Below are 23194 nucleotides of genomic sequence, written 5' to 3' on the forward strand. Positions count from 1 at the left end.
TACATCTTTAAATTTGTGTTTAATACTGCAGCTATGAATACAAATTGGTATTTGGTAAAGTTTTGTTGGCATTCTGGTACACAAAACACTGTTCACACATATCTTTAAACATCATGCACAGCTGACAGACTGCAGGCCCCTACTTTTCCAGTGAAGCCAATCTTTCATTAAGCGACAGAGACGACTCTGGCAATTGTAACTTTCCATCCCCAGGTGATACTAGGGACAATTATGCAGGAGCCTGTGGGATACTGATCACAGTCAACACTGGGAGGTTCAGGATTCAAACCAAAACACAGGGATGATCAGGATTCAAACCAAAACACAGGGATGATCAGGATTCAAACCAAAATCCAGTTCTTTAGCAATACTAGCCAACTTAGAGCCCCCAGACATCATCCTTCTCAGTTAAAGTGGTAGCTCTGTTACAAACACAAAGAAGTGAACTGCACTATGATCATTTACTAACTCATTGCCCTTCTGGTGTTAACTTTCAGCACCATGGACATGGCAAAGGCACAAAGTAAATACAATATATTATCGGTACTATTATTGATTATAATATAATGATGACTACCCTATGATGTAGTACTTCTGTCAGTTTCTGGTTCTCTAAAAACTGAACTGTAGGTCCCATTCCAGCTCTTATTCATACAGGGAATTTTAATCCCATAGTCAAATCAGTAAAATGTACTTATTAATAACAGGGACTCATTGTGGTTGCTGTAAATTGTATAATAAACTATGTATTTCAAAAATGCTGATAAAAAATAGATGGTTTAATGTAGTTTCACAGAGATATTTACCCGTTGAAATATGAACATTTTGTAGTTATTTACAGTTCCCACTACAATATATTGTACTCTACATTAACCAGTTTATCTAAAACACGTCCATTCTCTTCCTGGTCAGGGGTAGCCTACACAAACATGGGGGGAAATGTACATATGCAATTTAAACGCATGCATGCCACACTAATTAAATAAACCTATGTCACATATAAAAGCATGGCTGTTTAAAATGTATATTCGCTATGGTGGCGTAAAAACTATAGAGCGTGATGTGAACCTCGATATATAAAAGAACAAGCACAGAACAGTCCCCATACCCACGGCGCAACTCACTTCCGCAAACACATTTTAGCTGGCACCACCTGCGCACGCGTCCCACAAAACGTCCCTCAAAGGTCGTCCGTGAGTGAGTGACCAAAATTTGCCATTCATAGCCTATGGCGGAAGTTCCTGCGCGCCGTGGGAAAAAAGAGAGAGACTATCGGTCTCACATAGTAAGCTCATGGCCTGACGTCGCCGCTTACTCTCCCCATGGCGTTCCAGAAAATTATTTGAAAGGATCCTTACAATTTGCGTACATGGCTGTGACTCGCTGAAATTGACCGTGATCCTGATAGACAAGGCTAACGTGAAATTCCCTTCTATGGCGCCCTACAGCAAACTGATGACAGTCCGAGAGGGAGATGAAAGGGGAGATCAGATGAGTTGAGTGAAAATTTATCAGTTTAAAATCAAATGTTACAGAAGTTATTTTAATCTATTTTGTTGTTTTCAATGACGGTTTTGCAAATCGCACCATAATTAGTGCAGTCATCATCAGTGATGCTTATAGAAATGATCAATATTCATCATTCAAAGCAAGGTCTCACAGCCACGATTTGGGTTTGCTGAGATTAATGTCCTTTAAGAATATTTTGATTGACCAAAGTGTATAAATTGCGTTTATCTGAATGCACTGTGGAGATTGAAACACAAAAAGTGACAGAACAAGAATTACACTACTGAATGGATACTGAAAGTTTCAAATGAATTATCCCCATTAACACAGTTAGGATAAACTTTTCTAGGATATGGGTGATTAGAATCCAGTTTAACCATTTTAGAACCAATAACCAAAGTTAAAGATTTGGTTAAATATTTTAACTTGGTGGTGTTGTCGTTACAATTAATCTCCTATATAACGTAAACGTGTCATTTTATTTCCACCAGCATTTGTTTAAGCTTGAGCAACTGACTTCTAAGACTGATTAAAAGATTTCCGATCAAAACGTGGTAGGTAGCCTATTCATAATCTGTTATCAGCAGACGCATTGCCACGTAGTTAAATAAAAAATACAGTAGTGATCATGTGAACAATGCTGACAGTATTAATCTAATGAAAATGTTGCATTACAGAGTTAATAATCGTGAATTACAAAACAGACAGAAAATAAATAAAAAAATACGTTGAAAATATCTAAAATATCAATGTATTTCGAAGTTATACTGGACAAGTAAATTATTAAGATAAGGTAGAAAAAAATAAAATAATTTAAATTGACCTGTTTAGTAGATTGCGAACGAACAACAAACCTTAAATTTGAACTGTGAGTCGAAAGTATACTGACCACTTGGGAGCAGGTTATTTGAGTAATCCTCCATCTGACACCCTTGATTCAACTGACACGTAAAAAAATTGAAAATGGCAATGGCTATTAATCAAGTCCACAGGCAGAAACAATTGTAATATATTAAATACTTCTACCATTTCAGAAAACCCACAGAATAAACTGCAATTAAGTACACTTCTTAAAATTTATGAACACGGGTTCACACTACAGTGCGCCCATGCTATATAACCTACTTCATTAATGGGGAAAAAACCCACAAACATGAATTCTCATTGGCTGACAGTTTTTAAAAAATGCTCTCTGAGTCATCGTTTATACTTAATTAATAAAACACATCAACTAATATCCATATCCCTTCTCACACCATCGCTTTGAATCATCATTATCATAACAATAGATAATACATAATACAAATATTTCATAGGCTACAAGCACTGACGCACGTGTGCACGCGCCCTAGCTAAAGCCTTAATGAGTGCATTATGGCATAATTTGACTGTCTATACCTGCTCCCTCCTTCATAGGCTGGTATTTGCTAGTTGGTGTCTTGCTTTACGTTCTTGTGGTGATGCAAGCTATCTCATTATTCAGGAGCTAGTCATTCAGTTTATCAATGTAATACATTACGGAATAATAGCACAACAAAAGTATGCATCAACTAAATTATCATATTCAATTAAATAAGATGCATTTGTTAAAGTGATGTCAGAAAAAAAAGTTTAAATTTAATTGTACCGTTTGCTTGATTAAGTAAAATAATCTGTGTGCCATGCTAAATAATGCGCCATTTGCGTTGAATCGAATTTGATTTTGTTCTCAGGTCTCAAAAACACATGAAGCTGTCATAATTATGCAATCAAACAGTTAACCAAGTACATATGTTATTATGTCATTAGTGGCAGTAGGCCTGAGAAACAGCGGTAACTTGATCTCATTCAGATTTGTGGGAGAATCATTTGCCACTTTTTCTGCCACAAATATCCATAATAACCGGGGCCACAGAAAGATAGAAGCCGAAACATAACCAGCACATGGTCATTCAAGTTCAGTAGCTCTGGGTACGGCACCCGGGGAGGCACAAACCTTATCTTCAAACAAAAGCGCGAAACGCTTTCACCTCTTCAGTCAGTCCGTGCGGATCGCAGCTCAGTGCAGCTTCATCTCGGAGAACACCAGAGAGAAAGAAAGAGTGAGTAGAGGGAACGCGCCAGAGAAGAAGGAGAGAGAAAAGAGACGGAGCGAGAGACAGTGAACAAGAGTGACCAGAAATCGTTCCCTTTTCGTTTCAATTTCATCTTAAACCCCAGGCATTGGTCGGCGCTTGGATGAACCAAAACCTATCGATCAGTCAGTGTTACACCTGGATCCACTGACCAGCTCAGAGCAGGCATGTCCCGACGGAAGCAGAGTAACCCAAGGCAAATCAAACGTAAGTTTTTCAGCGTTGCTATGCTATTACTGTTTAATTATGGTTGTTGGAAAAGTTAGAAGAGGTTAACGAAGGTTGCTTGAGCACCAAGGCCGTATTACTGTGAATGATACCTGAGAAATTTTCAAAACAGTTGTCCTACTATTTATATATTGACTTTGTTCTATTGAAAACTTGGTACTTATCTCATATTTTCTTTTTTATGATTTGTATAATTTACACGGACGCTCATAAAGGATTTACGATATGTTTTGTGAAACTTCGTTTTGAAAAAGTATGACAATTCACTTTTTAAGTTCGCCTTGAGCTACTGATGGACGCAAATAAAAAAAAAATACTTTTAATGCTATAATAGTTGTATACAAATACGTTCAAATGAAATATAATGCTTTTATTGGCGTCCATTGCCTTTGCCAAAAATACCGAAATATGACTTATTTTAATGTGTATGACAAATATCAGTAATGGCATCTTTGTTATCAGAAATTGTAGTTTCTGATTGTAGTTGATTAGTTTAGGGTGGCCAGTATGACAGGTTTTAATGCAAGGGTGAAATGTAATGTTTGTGTTAAAACACACTCATGCACTTATAAAATTACAGTTTTTGGTTGTTGTTTCACTACTACTATTATTATTAAACAATATCAACAACAGCTACTACTACAAAAACAACTACTACCACTACTTCTACTACTACTGCTGCTACTACTAGTACTACTACTGCTAATTATAATAATACTAATTAATATAATAATGTTATCATGTTTTAATTAATCTTATATGGGACCAGCAGTGATACTCATCAGTTTAGGTATTACTATTGCCATTTACTTTGCATTTCACACTTGTAAAAATGCAGTTTAAACAAATATGCAGCTTAATTGTTATGAAATAGCATGGACTATATTTAGTTTTAATATCCAACATACTTCTTACAGACTGCTTACATTTTGAGGATTATAGCTTTCATAACTTTTGTTGATTTGATATGTTGGAGACTGGATATCAGCAACCATGGATTACTTTAATTATACTAAGAAAAATAGACAAATATGCAATGTCTTGTAAAATCAATTTATATAAATTAATTTCTGTAATTTATAGTTGTACAGTTGCTGGCAAAATACAGTTGCAAAGGCCTAAGAGTGTTTCTGCAATCCATGCATTTTTATCTTCTTTTTTTTCAACAGACCTATGCTTTACATGAGTATTTTTATTGTGTTAGTTTTAAAACACAATATATTGAATGATTAACTGATTACATTCTATATGTCAGAATTTAATCCATCCAAGTGCTTTGTGAATTTCTCAAAATGTCTGCATACATGCTCGCTATTATCTGCTTCCTTGCATGCCATGCGTCTGGCGTCTGTATTAGGCTTTTTGCTCATTGTGTTGTAATTGGTCAGATTGAAAATGTCGACTTTAGATTTACTGACTTGATTGTGTACAGAACTGGAAGAGGCATCTTGTGGAGTATCTGACTTCACTTGGGATTTGTTGCTAAAGTCAGGAACAAGTTCAGAGATCTTTCAGTGTTTGTGTTGGTTGAACGCTGAGAAGGGAAATGGACATTCATTACTTAAACTTGTTCTGTTCAACTTGCCATCAAGAACAGAATGTGTGATGCAGCCTACAGCAGCACTGATCGATGCATTTTTAAAACTTTTTAAAATTTAATTAAATTTTATAAGCAACACTATATTAGCAGAATATATTTTTTAAAAGAGCATAAAACAGAAAAACAACTGGATTTTGTGTGCATGTGTGCCTGCAGGTGAGTGTGTGTGTGTGTGCGTGCGCGCACGTGTGTGTGTGTGTGTGTGGAGAGGGCTTGCAATGCTGTTGATTAGGTTGCACATGCTACAATAATGGACTTGGGCTATGGTAAATAATAGTGCTAAATTGTTGTTTTATTGTGCATTAATTCATGCAAATTTTTATTTTGTTAAATTGAATTATTTAAAGATGTTTTTTTGACTCAATTATTGACACTGTGAATAAGACATATAAAAACATGAATTATGATTTAAGATTTAAGTGAACATTCTTAAAATGATAGCTTTTCTAGGTTTTCATAAACTTGTCTGGCTACCAAGTACCTTCCAATGATACCGACCAATCAAGACGGGGGTTGTAGTAATTTTAGTTCTAGTCATATGCTTATATAGTCGTGGCCCTCTATAGTGTGTTTTCAGAGTCTCAGCTTCTAGTATTGATTCATTCAAAATATGTGTCAATTTTAAAGCAAAAAATAATGAAGCAGTTTCCTAATGCGTGTTCTTAACTGTGCGATGCTGAAAAAGACAATTAGGCCTAGGTAGTCTCTAAGGAAAAAAACTTTCATAATTATCCTGAGATGAAAGTCGTTGGTCTTTTGTGATGTACCTTTTTTAGTTATTTGTGCTGCAAACTTTGTCGCAGTATGAGAGTATGTCGCAGAACAGAATGCCTGTCGAAATCGAGCTGTTTACCTGAAATTCTTAGCGTTTGTGAGCCTGGGTGAAGGACCACCGTGAGCGTTTGGGAGCTGTAAGCGTGTGCGCCTGCTAACCGCTACGCTATTTTGACTGCACGCAATAAGTGCGCGCGAAACAAAAAGAGGAGCCGGCCCGCGAGCCGACCAATCACGAGGCGGCTGTTCGGAGTTTCGGGGGTCACACGCGAGGGGGGCGAGGCACTGACACCGGCATTTGCTCGCGGAGACCTACAATGGTGTGTATGTATGTCATGTGTGTGATCTCGTTAATGTAGCGCCGGCCTGCGGTGCTGGGGGAAAAAAAAGCCTCGGTTTTGAAACAGAAAGGTCACGATGAGCCCGGATCTTTTCTACCCCAGGAATTCGGGAAAGGCCGAGGAGGCACAAGGCAGAAAGTCAGCGCAGACAGTCATTCTAAAGGACAAAAAGGTTGTTGGGCAAAGCCCCCCCCCCCAACCCCCCCCAACCACTGCATACATTGGCCCGTTATCTAAAATTGTGATTTATGCAGTATTTTAATATTTTGCTTATTCTTTCCCCTTGGGTGCTCTCTGAGCGGTGATAAAAAGGCGATGTGAAAGAGCACCATTAATTTGCTCCGATGACTGGGGAGATAAGGCCAGATAATGGGAAAGATAAGCGGGGAAGATATACCATCAGAAACCCGATTATTACCATTAAAATTCCAACCCAGCAATCTGCAGCAGGCTGATAATTCCTTCTCCGTTTCCACCACTTTGGATGATAAGGCAAAAAATAGTCACTCAGTGCTCCTTGATTAGACTGCCTGGATATCCTGATAATGCGGTGATAAATTATGTATTTTTCCCCTTGTTTTTTTTCCGCGAAACGTTACATCTGATTTTTTTCATTTTCTTTTTTTTTTCTTTCTGTATTTGTGGTCTCTGCCTTCCCCCCCTCTTCCCCATACCCCACTAACAAAATGAAAAACCCTGTACACTTTTATTGTAATAAGAGTTTGATAAAAAGCCCAGATTGCAGAGGAGGTGTTTTGTATGGGAGCACATATCAATGTTATCAGCCCATCTCTGTGAGCCAGCTGCTAGCTGCTGTTGTTTTTAGCCTTATCACCCCCTGCCAATATGCCAATAAATTGCCCAGATTGTTAGCCGTTCCGAGGCGGTCAGCTAAATTTATGACAGAAATGATGAAAATATAGCCGATGCTCTGTGGATTGCGATTAGCTGGAATATGATGTGTGCGTCCCCCACCCCCCTTCCCTACACACACACATACACACGCACTTCCATCCTTCACTCCCTAATGTTTGTTTGTGGTGTCCATACCTCTACTCATACTGAGGGGTGAACGCATTGTGATGTTTAATAGGAAAGAAAGATATGAGGTGGCTGAATTGAAACTGGGGCCCTTCAGTGTAATTTTTCTGTAAAATTGCTCTCAAAGTTTTGCAGGGGAGGGGAATGTGTATGATGTAGGGGGTACCTCTCTCTATTGTTTATTGGACGCGTGTTGAGCCCAAGTGCAGTGGGCAGACATTTGAAATCAAATGTGCTTATTAAATTGACTGATCGTTTTACAACAGCTTCTGCATTCGCTGCTGTTAGCAATTGCAATTTCTGTGCATGACTTTTACAGCCTGGCTTATTTTTAAAAAGAGCAAGTTCCTCTGGCAGGCATTACCGTCAGCCCTATTGAAATTATAACAAATATGTATGCATGCAGTATAACATATTCAACTTTGCTGTACGTATTGGACATAAGCTCCTTTACATTAAAAATATGTCCATGTGAATGTTTATGCTTGAAGGCTCCTAAAATATTTCTGAGTTATTGCATGCTTGTACAAAATGTTGGTATTTATATGACAGTTACCGTTCTTTGTTTTGCAGCTTGTTATTTGAGACTTAGTTACTGGAGCCTGTTTACTGAAAGTGATAATATTCTGGAGTTTGGGTTACATGTACTAGTTCTTATAAGGCATCAGTGGCAACTGTTTTTACTTTTCCTGATAAATACTGAATACAAAATGTGTAATGAGTCACAATCTGTCTTATTTTTAACTGATAACAGGGAAATGTGTGTATATACAGATAAAACCACACTACTCATAAGGGAAATTGCTTGGTACGAACGGTTATTGCAATGCAATATGTATATGGCCAAAATGCATATTTTGATATCTGTGGGCTAGTCTGTCAATGTGGATGAACATCTTGCACTGGGCACGTTCTGGGGCAGTGAGGCTGTAATCAATTTGTCGATTTCCTCTGGAATTTTTTTCGTACACCCCATATTTAACCAATCAGGTGAATTAACTCCTGCGCTTCCGCAGTGTCATCATAAAGGGTGGAGCTGTACACAGGCAGGGGCGGGGCATACATGCCATTTAAGAAGCAGAGATAATAAACTCCCCGATTGATGTTTTAAACATTGCATTTTGTTTTCTCATATTTTATTATTATTCAATCACAAATTTCCACCATTTCTTTTTCCTTAGTTTCAGTGTAGGTTGCATTTGTATATAATAATATTATCATACAGTAAACTTTGTCAGGCCACATTTATTTGCTTGTTTAATCCCTGGCAGACTCGGATTCTAAAGCATAACGAGCCGTCTCGTGTTTTTTCAGTATCTCTCACGTGTAACTCGCACAGCTTTTTTGGAATCCATTCAGTCACGTTTTAAGGATTTTGCCCCTTGCCGTCTGATGATCAAGACGTTTCTGTTGCATTCTTCATAGATCCATGTCGCACGAAGGCTGGTTGCTGCATGCCAAATTTCTCTCTAACATCTGTTCCTGGCCAATAACAGCTTCTGTTGTACAGTTTCCCCGTCTACACTGAAGAGTACCATTAGCCTTCTCAGTATATCCTTCTGAAGTAGTGCTCTTACACAAGTATTTATGGAGGCTGATATATGCTCTGGTTTTATTCTATTTTTGTTAGTTGCCCACCTCTTTTGTGAGCAGCGCTGTTTTTCGTCTTAATTAGTACTTCACTGTTCTGTATTGTGCATAAGTGACAGGCGAATGGAAAGAAAACTCCAGAATCTCAACGTTTCCTCTCAGAGAATGTGATGTGACACCGGTCTCACATTTCCTGTGGAATCAAACGAAACGTGCCATTTTCGGTTTCCTTTGTCGAAAAGCTGTGCCAGCTGATCCGTTTTTGCCTGGCGGAGGCCGGCGTAGCTACTGCAGAACACGCAGTCTCTGTGCTCTCAGTTTCTTTTCTGAGCTTCGGGAAACAGAGTGAAAGGTAGGCAGGGTTTGTCAAGGTGGAGGTCACTTCCTGACATGGCTTCCTCTTTATCTTTCCTTTTCCCTGAATTCTTGTGCAATCATTCTGGCAACTGCTTTAGGCAAGAGTATATCATTTTGCCATTTGTTTATTATGCATATAATTTGAAAGTGATATTGCCTCAGCTGTGAAAGGCATGTCAGAAAACAGATTACTGTAATGTGAGAAAGAGACGCCCGAGTGGTGAAAAGGTTATGTTAGCACCGTGTTACAAATTATCAGGGATATTTTGTGTGATTTTGGATGTGGCATTTGTGCTTGTTTATTTTTCTACTAATAGACACCAGAGCAGCGAATGAACACTTTTTTTTTTTGCAGGGTCAAAGTTTTCAATTTGATCTGTTTAGCTCTTTAACTGAAGAAATATGTTTATAATAATGTTTCCACAGTCATTTGTTTTCAGTTTATACAGATTTAATATCAGTGATGTCTATTGAGCCTCAGGTAACAATTGACTTTCAGGCTTTGAGTTAATAGCCTTGTCTCTGGCTTGTAGGATCAATATTGGTATTAATTAATCACCATTATCAGTACCAGGATCTGGTTCTATTTGTTGTTACATCAGCTAAATATCAATATAGAAAGTGGACTCCCTGATCGTCATGGCAACTTCATCTCTTAGGTCAAAGAAAGTTTATCTTATCTTGCTGCTGAGAGTGGCAAACTGCTTAGGAATCTAGTTTAGACTCTAAGATCATCGATTTAAGCTTTTTTGTTGTTGTTTCAAGAAAAAAAAAGAGGAGTGAATTCTAATCACAACAGAGATGTAAGATTTAAATATTGATGTCCAAAGGCCATTGTGGGAGAGGGCCTCTGATTCCTCTGTTGTTCAAGTACGTCCTTTTAAGACCCAAACAAAGCTTTGATTATAGGACTGTCACAATCTAGTACGTCTGTATAGCTAGCAGCATGTGACTGCCGTGAAGGCCTTCTCTCTCTGTCAGGCACAAACATGCCATCCTTTTTTCTCTGAATGTTTTACAGAATGGATCCGTGGGTTGTAAAACATGAAATAGATATACTGTGTTACATTTTGATCAGATAGGCTTTCCAAACCTAGTTATTGATTAATGTTATGGCTAGTATGAGGCTTTGCAGAATTTCAGGCATAAAACATTTGTTTTGGGAATGAAGAAGTGCTGTTAAAATAATTAGTGGCAGCATGCTGTGGAGATTCAGCTATGGCTTAGAGCAATAGGCTTGTTCACGCACTGAACCTACTGCATCAGATAGAAAGAAGACAGCTTGCATGGCTGCAACACAAGCATGTTTTATGTTTCTGATGCTGTTATGTATTTGTTTTTTCAGTGCTTTACACCAGAGCTTTCTTGATATTCTAGTTTATTTATTTAAGCCTGTGGACTTGGGGTTAGTTCAGCATAATAATTATTGTTTGTAAAAGTTAATCCTTACATCGCTATGAGTTGGAAAATTGTATTGTATGAATTGTATTTGTATTTGTATGAATCTTGATTTTCTTTTCTTAAATTTCACGTTTTATCTGGTGAAGGAAGGTTCTTACAAGGTTCATGGTCGAGCCCTTTCAGTTTTGGAGATTTCACAACATACCATCATGTGATAAACTGTGAAGCCCACTTTGTTTTAGTTATTGTAAAGGGGCTGAAAATAGTTAAAATATTTCAGATCCTGGACAGCCCCAGCAAGTTTCAGGAATTTAGCCAAGCCAAGAAGTCTCTGGTTATAATTTTGAAAGCTGTCTGGTCTTGTGAAATGGTCACTGCACAAGCAGATGTTTGCACTGATAGTACTGGTCTCACCATGGCTTTTTAAAAACACCACCCGTTTCTTATGAGTTTTTTCAATTTGTTTCTTTGGAAACTGAAAGAAATGACACCATGACGTTGCCCTTGACTTCATCCTCTGTGTTTGTGCATCCTGGGAGGGCACGTACAAGGGGTAAATTTGGCATGTTTGTCATGCAAACAGAGGCAATCAAAATAACGATAATGAAACAAAATCTATAGCTCTAGAGGAAATACAACTAGCCTAGCTAGCCAGCCAGCAAGATGGCACCACCACAAAGGGATGAGCAAGATGGGAGAAATAGTATGTTAGAGAAGGAGGGAGACTGGGAGAGGGCTGCGGTTGGTAGAGGAATTAAGAACAGAAAAATAGCTAAATAACTACAGCTAACTATTACAAATCTCTATTGTGAATCGCGGACAACGATTCTCTATTTTAGAATAATTTTATTTGCCTCAAACTATGAATGTGAGGAGATATGCAACGAGACTAAAACATTGATTTGCCATTACGTCAGGTCCTTCATGACATCATGAAGGACTTCGACCCAATAGCTCAGAGCCTGGTTATAAATTTAACTCCAACCATAGTTCAATTAATCCCCATGTAGAAAAAGATGTAAATGTTTAGACTGATATACAATAACTCGATATTGCAGTGCAATATATTTCTCATACTGTTGCTTATTACTGTACACACTATAATAACCCCTGTTGGTAACCAGAAATGTTGCCAAGAACAATAGTGACCGTCGTTCCAGGTAGAAGCAGATCCGAAGTTAGTGTTTAAAAATCAGGAAGCATTTATTATACAGAAAGCCAGCAACAGGGATTCACACAAAAATGTTCAATTCAACTGTTAGAGTTTGTGGAGTTTATACAGTTACATTTACATATATTCAAATTTGTGCGCAGAATACAGCATGAACTCTGATTGGTTGTTTGTTATACAGAGTTGCCCTATAGGCTGCAATTTCTACCACTGTGTCTTATTGGTTGTCTTTGTAAAACAATGGCGGACTCTCACATGCACGTGAGGTTTTGGAATACACAAATCTGTCTGTCTCCTACAGCACAAACTTTCTGTATCCTAACACCCCATACAATGTATTCTGAAGCCAATTACGGATTTAACTTTACAATAACTTTAAATTATTTTCAATCCAGTCCAGTAAGAATGAAGGCCTTTGTAAGCACTACAGTCTATGTTTAAAAAATGTATCACGTTTATATAATTGAGTTAAATAGTACAGTTTTACTGAACCTCATGTCCAGTTACTCGTTTGGGAAAGTAGAGGACATCACAATGCTGAAACTTGGTCTTATTTTTTTGTCTGAGGAGAGTTAGTGCTGGTTCACCCTCCTGTTTGGTTCAAACGCAGTTACGTATGACATTGAGTCTTGAATTTTCTCCAGGGAATTTCCCCAACTGCACTTTATTTATTTATTTATTTATTTATCTATCTGTTTATCTATTTATTTATTTATCTATGCCTGGGAACACAATTGCCTCATTTTACATTCTCTGTCTACCGCTTGTCAAGACAGGAAATGAATACGAGTGAGCAAATCGTGTTCTTGAATTCCTATATTCAAATTTTACATTCCTGTTCACCTTGTGGTAAGGAGCCTATGTGTGTTCCTTAGTTATTTAAAAATCAAAAAATGCACATTTTACTTTGTGTATACCCAACATTATGAAGACTTCTTCCGTCATTCATCACTCACAAGGATATAGCCATCTATTGGCCACGGATGTGGAGTTCACCATCTTGTAGAACACTGTTATTTATCTATAGTCAGTGCAACAGATAGCTTATCTCGGGAGGATGCATATTGGTCTGCCTTCATTCCTTCCCTTTGCAGAGAGTTACTCCAAGGACAGAAGCAACAAAACCATAACTGTCTCACTGAAAGGTCTCCTGCGAATCACGATTAATGGAACTTGCGATTCAACTTCACTTACTGTTGAAGGGGATAACTATCCGATCAAAAGTGGACCATCGACCGAGATATCATGTGCACCCAACCCACACCCCCCCCCAACCGCCCAGTCCCACCCCAGCCACCATTAACCCCAAACACTGCTGGGTATTATGCGTATCTCATCAGAACAGTTACTTAAATGGTCTGAGCTGAGGCGATATCCATTCGGTCATTGTGCTCTTACAGAAGAAGGCACCGGAAATGTCATCTGGCCTTGATTCGGCTCCATCCCAATGCCACTAAAATTTACAGAAAGGGAAGGGATTAGTGTAATAATGTTATTGATCATGAGACACAGGCTCCCAAGAGAGTGATGTCTCAAATGCTGCTACACTATTTAGTCTAAACGCTAGGCAGGAATTATTTCTGGATTGGGAGTGCACAGTGAAAGCAGCACTTTGGATTTTTTGGCATTAGGAAGAAACACACCATCTACTGTAGTTACGAGATAGGTGGTTAAAAGCAACAGAGGATTAAATAGCAAGCTTTTCATTCCAATTTGTACATCAGCATTTCCTTGGCTGAATAGCACAAATAAGCGACGACCTCTTCAGGGTTCAGTGGAAAATCACTAATGACAGAACCCTAGAATCTAACTGAATTAAATGATTAATTTATGCAAAAGGACAGATTCTCCAAATAAACTTGAAAACATATTAATATTTTAAGGAGGCTGTGGTTGATAGCAGAACTGCAAAGCCGCTCATTCTGATGACAGCAGAGCTTACATTTTAAGACCATACTTATATCACTTGATTTTATGTTGCGTTTACAAAATGTGGCTCTATATGTGTTTGCTAGTGGCATGGGCATGTGGTGGGTTTACAGATAGGTCAGGTTGCACAGCAATGGAAGTAGATATATATTTTAGGACAATCCACCTTAAATAATTATTGATTGGAGGATATTACTAAATGTTTCATTTAAATAAGGCATCCTCTATTAAATGAATGATATTTGCTTATTGTTAAATGCGGCAGTGTAGCACAGTGGGTAAGGAACTGCACTTGTAGCCGAAAGGTCATAGGTTCGATTCCTGGGTAAGACACTGCCGTTGTACCCTTGAGCAAGGTACTTACCTGAATTGCTTCAGTACATATCCAGCTGTATAAATGGATACAATGTAAAAATGGTATGTAAAAGTTGTGTAGGTTGCTCTGGATAAGAGTGTCTGTTAAATTCCTGTAATGTAATGGAATCTGCATAGATTTTCACATGACAATACAAAATGTTTCACACACATACGCACACAGATACACAGAAAGAGAAAAAAAACACTCAGGCCCTTTTGCTGGGGATCAAGGAAGCAGAGGAAGCAGACTTAACAGAAGAATTGCATATGTAACAGGAAGGTAGTGAACTGGTGCAAACAGAAGTCTTCATTTGCACATAAATAGCAAGCATTCAAAATTCTTACCATTGGACTGTATAAATAGGTGAGCACAATCTGAGACAGGTGAGCACAATGCAGAAGACCCTGGCCATTGCCCACAGCCACCTTCTGATTATCCAATATCATTTAGTAATAGCATAAATTGACTCGCATAACCTATTTACCTAAAGGTTATGAGATTTGGTTTATTACCCCAATTCGTGCTATAATCACTAATTGTTACTAAATGATAGCTGATAATGATCAGGTGGCTGTGGGCGATGCCAGAGTGTTCTGCATTGTACTCACCTGTACACCAGTGTTCTGCTGCTAATCACCCTCTTGGTGAGTAGATTTTAATGAACTTCTCCTCCTTAGGTGCTTGTGACTTGTATTTTACAGCACTGATGGAAGGTCTGATAGGCCAAATATTTGCACTTGTTTTGTCAGTTTGTGTCAGTGGACAGATTCTGTCATGCTGGCCTTTCAAAATAGTTTTCAAATAGGCTGACAAGATAGTATGGGCCGTTACTGTAGTCTGCTGTGGTTGACTCCATATTAAAAGAAGACTGAAAACAGCCTTAACATAAAAGAAATATTGTAAAAAAATACATTTTTCATATCTCACATAATGTAGCTACAAGTGAAAATACAATGTCCTCAAATGTATCACTGCAATCAATGTGTGCCACTTCCAAATGGTTTATCTATCTACCTCTGTTAGTTGTTTGCTGAGGAACACAACATTTACTAATTTACTGGGAATTAAATAGCTTAATTAAATAGCGTAATCGCTAATCTCAAACATAACTGTCTGTAAATATAATCTTGCAGCCTTTTCTAAGTAGCTACAAGCTTCCAGATTAGCTAACAAGTTTGCTTGTAAATGTTAAATTAATTAGGTTGCCATTAGTTATCATCATGAGTTACAAAACAAAATACATTTTACATTGATGAATCATGAAAACTCGTACTGCAAATAAATGAAGCAGCTTCTGAGTTAGCAAGCTGGCTAGCCCTTATAGCAATGCAGCGGACACTGCAATGGGCTTAAATTGCTAGCTTAGAAAAAAATGTCGTACCTACCTGTAAATTAAGTACTGTTGCTTTCTAACATTGTCACTGTTAGTTTACAGCAATTACACTCAAGATTGTAAATACCTGCCAATGAATGATACAGTGACATTTTAAGTTGAGCAAGCTGATGTGAGCTGATACAAAGTTGCAAAATATTATTTTTTTGGATGCATTTGTTGCAAGTTTTTATTGCTGATCTGAGATCAATATCAGAAACCACTTATTTTATCCATAATTTAGTAGGAGTAGGAGTTTTACTGTCAGAGCGCAAAGAGATGTTGTAATATCAGAGGGAGGTCATACTGACATTGTTACTGATCATACTTAATGATAATTTCTGCCTTTTGGTTTGAATTGTATGGCCATAAAAAAGGCAGTCTACAAATACAGTCTGAAGGATCTTAAGGATCTTCCAGATTCCATCTGGAAGAATGGTAAGATATCCCCAGTATGTTCAGCAGTCTCGTGACACATTGTGAGATGGCTCAGTAGTGTTATCAATATGAAAGGAAGGTGACCAAACTACTGGAAACAGGGGGCCAATAATTTTGATACCTATTTTTTTAAAGAAATTATTAAATTGCTTGTTCATGTTACTTTTTATTATTATTGTTACTGTGCCGATATATAGTACCCTGGTTTTATATATACATGCAATCATGCACTGATGCTTGTTTGTGACTTGTGCATGGGTTTAAGAATTTTCATTTTTATCCAGAATTGCAATGAATTGTGGAAGCTTGTCTGTGGTTAAATTCTCAGGGATGGTGCTACACCACCCATATCTTGTCATTTACCGAAATGCAGGTTGGAGATGTTACAGTGCATTGCAGTTTCTGAGATTTTTCAAAACTGTTTCAGAAATCTGTAATGGGCCTTTTTACTGCCTCTTGCAGCAATAACAGTTCTCCCAAGTTCCGCTAAGATACCTCATCTTGAATTACATCAGTTTAAGCTGTGTGTAACATGGTGCACTGCCAGGCAACTGTCAAGCTTGTTTGAACCCTTAATGCATTATTAACTGACAGCACAATTATCCAGTTTTTTCCTTTTAATTTTAGCTTTTGAAAAAAAAAAAAAACTAAAAGTTGATTTTGCTGGTATAGAAGCAGGTGTCTGGGTACGTTCAGCAGCAATGCTTGGCTGGGTAATCGTCTTCCGTTTTGTGTGGACCAGCAATTCTCTTTGTGCCGTGTATACCTGAGATTTGCCCAGACACACATTTGACCATCATCAAGTTTCTTAAGCTTCTGAAACAGGATAACGACTGGGTCAGATGATAAGGGGAGCAAAACAGGGAAAAAAAGAGACCCTCTGATAAAAACTGATTGATTGATGTCTGGCCTCGCCACCATCACAAGCAGTTGACAGTTAGTTTGGGATCAGATGATTCCACTCTTCAGATTGAAGTGAGGGGATGCTAGGCAAATCTGAAGGACAAAAAGGTCATTGGGTTCTCTCTCTCTCTCTCTCTCTCTCTCTCTCTCTTTCTCTCTCTCTCTCTCTGTATTCCTCTCTTTACCTCTGTTTCTGTCCTTTCTTGCACCCTATTTCTTGCTCAGTTCTTCTACCAATTTTTTTCTTTGTATCTTTCTGTTCCTCTCTCCTTCTCTTTCTTCCCTTATTCTTCCTTCTTTGTTCCTGTTCTTTCTTTCCCTCTATCATTTTACATCTCTCACTCTCTCTCTCTCTCTCTCTCTCTCTCTCTCTCTCTCCCTCTTTGGAAAGCATGGAGTGGAATGCATATTCTTCTGCACTTGGTTATTTTCCGTTCTTGAAGTGGGTAGGGACTGGATAAATAGGGTCTAAAAAGATCATGGGTTGATAAATGCTGCAGATGGGAATTTAAATGGCTATAAGTAAGGCCACACATTCTTATTTACTGCTGGCTCCTATAACCAATATCTCCACCCACGTTCACTTTGAGAGCTAAATTGTCAGTCAAGTGTGGGAGAGAAATACGAAAACGGGCATAATGCTGAAAATGAGATATTACTGCCTCACTGTGGTTTTTGATATATTGTTAGGAATTAGTTGTGACAGTGTTTGTTTGCATACTCATACGCCGATAGTCTGTGGAATTTGGAAATTCCTTCTAATGCCTAGACTGCTGGAGACTGTCTATACTGTAGTGCCTCCTAAGGAGTCTAGGGTTCTTTCAAATGAAAGATATGATAACTCATAGTTTATATTTTCATTTTCATTTACATTTTTTTTTAACCAATGGGGTTTTTTTGGGGCGGGGTGGGGGTGGGGGGGGGGGATATGTTAAGAGGAATTGGCATGGGAGTGGTCTCTGTCAGCATCTTCTCCTTGAAGCATGCTTGCTCTCCAGAATGGCTGAGTGCACAGTATGTTGCTACATCAGCTGTGGGGACTGCAGGCTTTAGACAGCAGGCTGTGACTATCCGATGGGCCAAAGAGCTGACAAGAGTGATATTTTATGCAATCAAACGGCCATGTTCAACGAACTGCGTTGAATTTCACTGGGTTAGAATAAGTATGCCACCCCTGCTCCACAAATGTATGAAAAATTATTTTAAGGTTGAACCTCTTGAATAATATTTATGGGAGTTCTATGGCTTCACAGGAGTGTTGAGAAAATAAAACTTGATGAAGTTTAACCCAAGGTTCATCAGATGTCCACAGTAAGGTGGAATGCTGGTCCATTGCTCTGGGACTCATGTAATGTAGGTTTATATTCCACACTGAACCCGTAGAGAAAATAATTGGGTGTAGTGTTCCTCTCAACGACGGAAGCACGTTGCCTTAATTGTACCAGGAACTCATTTTGACTGATCCGGAAGAATTATAATCATCTGCTGTACAACTGAAATGGACATAACCCTCCTAATTTGAGTCATTCTTTCTTGTCTTTCTGGAGACAGGTGAGTGTGCTGAGTAGTAGCTGCCTGTTGGTGGTGTGTCAACCTTGTAAGATCTGGAATGGCTCAAACTGGAAGTGGAAGTGCCATTTTCATCGCTTTGCAAAGTTGAAATGTGAACCGAATATATTAGCCTCTAGAGCCAATAGCATTCATTCCCTTACAGAAGAGGAGGTGCTGAGTGCACCTTCAGATCTCTGCAATGGTTATTCTGTGCTTACTCCAGGTTAGGCCTTTGCCTAGGTGGATGGTAGATGGTAAATGGACTGCATTTATATAGCGCTTTTATCCAAACGCTTTACAATTGATGCCTCGCATTCACCAGAGCAATTAGGGGTCAGGTGTCTTGCTCAGGGACATTTCGACATGCCCAGGGCGGGAGATTGAACCGGCAACCCTCCGACTGCCAGACAAGCGCTCTTACCTCCTGAGCTATGTCGCCCCTATGTCAGGTGGACATTGATGGAACCAGGCCATTGAATGAGCCAGTCACTCGTTGTCAAATGAGGCTCCAATGCATCCTTGAGCAGGGTCAAGGGTCACCTCCACGATACATCAACCAATTTCAGCCCCACAGATTTTTTTTTTCCTGCTGCTTTGATGATCAAGGATGTTCTCTGGATGAAGGGTTCTTCAGACGAGAGCTGCTATTCTTTATGCAGTGTCATCCACTAGATATTCCAAGGGGAGCATGCACATTTCCCATGAAGGAAATAAAGGAAACCTGAGGGGACCGTTGAGCGGGAAAACCTAAACACTCATATTGTTGCGGTTCAAAGTAAAATGACTGCCTTTTTCGTCGAGCATCAAGGAAAATGAAAGGGAGCAGTAATTACCATAATTACCTCTTAAGCTTTTGACCTAATGGTGGCGGCAGTATTTCTTGTTTATACCAAAAACCTGCTTGTGTCTCCTACAATGAAGTTCCAAGTAGCACTGACAAATAGTAAAACACGGCATCATTTAAAGTGTATAAATATGAAAAAATGATATGTTAACTGTGGTAAAGGCAATGTTATGGCGTAGTGACATGCAGTCACTTGAAGTAAAGCCATTTGGTGGGGAGAAATTCAGAGCAGTGCTTTTATCTGTGCGACTGCTTATAAAAATGTTCCCTGCAATGTGATTTAGACTAACGTGGCCTCCCTGTTTAAACTAGCAGGTGGGATTTATTTATCAAATGAGCCGTTGGTTTTGTGTAAATACGCCGCGTTCTGTGGTTCTCCACGGTGCCACCTTATCACTGCGCGTTTCTCTGCCTTTTCCTGCTATTTCTTTATTGCTCTTTCTTTAACTTCCCTGCATTTATATCTTTAACTCTCCTACTCATTCTTGGAATTCCGCTGATTGTTTTTTTTCCTCCAAGTTCAAAGGCTGTAAGATTCCTATAAACTTTATAGATATGAAATCTCTTCTAAAAAAATATCTGTGGAAACTCTTGGTCTGTGCTGCAGTGAACCCGATGTTTAAAGAGGTGGCGGTGATCATCAGGTTGTGCAGAATGACTGCATCATCCTCACAGTTGGGGGAGGTGGGAGTGGGGGGTGGGGGTGGGCTTTGCAGCCAGAGAAGGTGAGCAGGAGCGGTGCCAGACCACGTCCCCATGTGTGTACAGTACCGCAGTCCTTTCAGTCTTTGTTTGCTTCCTATCAACATATCTGCGCTATCTCTCCAACTCGCTTGTATAATGTGCCATTTATGGCTTTTGCGCGGGGAGATGTCACTCGACCAGTGGAATGGCTTCAGGCCCTCCCCCGAGCGAGTGGATTAGAGAGCGGCTGGCTTTTTCGCCGTGGCTCGGCGACGGTGTGAAATCGGCCGACTTCGACGCGGCGCTCTCCACTTCCGCCGCCGCCCCGCCCGTCCGCGCGCGTGGGGAGAAAGAGCCTTCCCCAGCCATCTGTGAAATCCGCGAAGTCTGCGTCTGAGTTGAGTTCAGATCCCAGCCTTCTTAAGCACGGGCCCGGGAAAGTAGTGGACTGGGGGGGCGGGGTGGGGGGTGAGGGGTGGGGGGGAGGCGATTTGGCGGCCAGGATCAGGGGCCGCGCGCGGAGCGACCCCCGCCGGCTCCCCGCAGGGCGAGTTGGAGGTCTGTGCCTTGGCGGGGTCTGAGAGATCTCCGAATTCCACGCTCGCCGGATCCAAATCCCCTCTTCGCGGGCCCGACAGCGTGGCATCGCCGGCGCTCCTCTGCCCGTCCGTTTGAAGATAAGATTTCGATACGGGGCCCTTTAGGTGCGCGGGCTCTGGTACCAGCTGCGCCGCGGCTGTCGGCCCGCGGCCGTAAGCCGGAATCACAGGAATGCGCTCCCTCTCAGAACTTCAGTCAATCGTGATACGAATCGCGGGCGTCTGTCTGTTTAAGACAATTAAGGACTTTAATCACGGGCACATAACTTGGAGGAACAATTAAGGATTTGGTCGCCTGTTTGCTGGTTTCGCTCTTTTCCATTTTGAATGCTGTTGGGCTTTTTTTGTTTCATGGTCTGACATGATGATAATCAATATTATGATGTGACGCTTGATTGTTTTTTTTTTGGTTTTTTTTTTTTGGTTTGTTTGTTTTTAGTGTTTCTTAGATTTTTCTGTGGGTTTTTTTAGGATTACCTCATTTCAGTAAGAGCTCAGAGTTGTCACAGAGCCCATGTACTGTGGATTTGATGCACAAAAGACATAAACATTTATTGCGAGGGTTTTATTTTGCTGGACGCTTTTCCGTCACTTTCGCAGCCACAGTGGCCTGCAGTGCGTGGCACGTTTTTTCGACTGTGACATTTGTCAGTTTTTTTTTTTTTTAATGCGATCACATCTTTTTCTTAACAGCTGCATCGAAAATGAAAAGGCTTCCATGGTAATCAGGATTTTTGCATTCTGAACTCAATATTCCCTTGATTTTTCCCTGTGGCTTTTTTTGGAGTTCAGATCTGTGCATAATGCCTTGTGATTGCGTGGCATTACCAAGGGTTTGAGAGGCAGACTTGGAGTCCAGCATCGCGCGGTGTTTCCGTACACAATGTGAATCATTCTGTCTCAGAGCTCATCACGGATGGAGCGTTGATTGCTTTTTGATACCCCTCCAACATGGACCTCGTCCTGCATACATCAGCCAATTAGATGGAGCTTGCAGTGTGTGCCTGCACAGACCCCACACTCATCAGAAAATCATGTCTCCGAGTGTTCCAACCTTACTTGCAAAGTCTGTTTGAAATCCGTCTTGTGCTGCACTTCAGAGTGGAGAAAAAATGGAATATTTAAGATTATATAAAAAAAAAATTCTTACAAAAAATCTTTTGCTTAGAAAAACCTTGTTTTTGGGGAATAAATCCTCAGTAGAATCGCGCATAGCTGGAAAACCCCTCATACGCATACATATACTATGCATATAAACCATTTCTCACTAGCGAAAGATGTGTGTGCTTGTTTGGCCTGGTGCCCTGATTGTCTGGTTTGCTGATAATTTGACATGGTTTTATAGTAGTATGGCATAGATGTGTATCTTCCATCTGAGATCTGACATTGTGTGCCTTGTGGCATTTCATATTCAGATGCAAAAATGGCCATGCCAAATACATTCAGGATGAACCTGCTGAAAAAGAAGCAGAATCATTACACTGCTAAGTTTAGCTATCTGCCCCTAACATGTAGGAAAATGTAAGATGGTTTGTCAGGACTGTAAGGGGAAAATTCTTTCAGGAAAACTGGCTCTGAGAGCAGAGCTCCCTCCCTTGTTTCAAGCTTGAAAAAACAGTATATGTAATCCGGAATCCAAGGGAGGTTGCGCTCCTCGAACGCTCCCCTTATTTTGCTGTGTCATTGCTACTTATGTTTGACATGCACTAACGGACATGAAATTCCCTCCCACACCAAACTTCACCGAAACACTTGGGTACACTTCATGAGAATCAAGGTAGGTACTACTGAGTCAGAATGCAAATAAGCCTTTAATTAAAGCAGGGCATATCAGAATGGAGGTGAGTAACTTAATTAGGCAGCACAAATTAGTGAATAATATCACTGGGCACACTTTAATTACATTATTATAGTGTTTTTTTACTCTGGATGTGTGACTTTGGATAAAAACTTAAAATTTCCTGTCATCCTAAACCATAATGTTCATGGGACACGTTTATTTTATTTATTAAATCGGGGTCTCCAGGACAACTGATTAGCATTTGTCAGTATTTCTCACAGACAGGTTCAAGCAGGAGAGACGCTGAACATTGTGCACTGTTTGAAGTAATAACCTGTTAGTAAGTGCCCACTGGATCTCCAGTGTACAGAATGTTCTGGTGTTGAACATACACCTACAGTTAATGAGAAGGCAAGCTGCAAAAAGATCACACCACCGTATCTTCAAGTAATCTGGCCGTAGATCTTAATTCCAATAAAGTGTTATTTTAGAGAACAAGCCAGATGCAAACAACACTCCACGGAAATTTCTCCAGCCACACTTTATTGAATATCATTTTAGATAAGAAATGTAATCCTTTCAGTGAGATGATGCATATTGACCAGCTTCT

At 39.6% G+C, this 23194-nt stretch overlaps 1 protein-coding gene across 1 annotated transcript in view; it reads left to right on the forward strand.

Annotated features, from left to right (window-relative positions):
* Positions 1 to 3361: 3361 nt before the first annotated feature.
* The window catches only part of zfpm2a (zinc finger protein, FOG family member 2a), a 150019-nt gene continuing 130186 nt past the window's right edge, over positions 3362 to 23194 (forward strand). Inside the window, exon 1 of the mRNA XM_064338055.1 lies at positions 3362 to 3830. Within this exon, the coding sequence (XP_064194125.1) occupies positions 3791 to 3830 (40 nt within the window). The 5' untranslated portion in view covers positions 3362 to 3790. The remainder of the gene's footprint in view (positions 3831 to 23194) is intronic.

The sequence above is a fragment of the Anguilla rostrata genome, chromosome 1 (genome assembly GCF_018555375.3).
Source record: "Anguilla rostrata isolate EN2019 chromosome 1, ASM1855537v3, whole genome shotgun sequence".
Taxonomy (NCBI): Eukaryota; Metazoa; Chordata; class Actinopteri; order Anguilliformes; family Anguillidae; genus Anguilla; species Anguilla rostrata.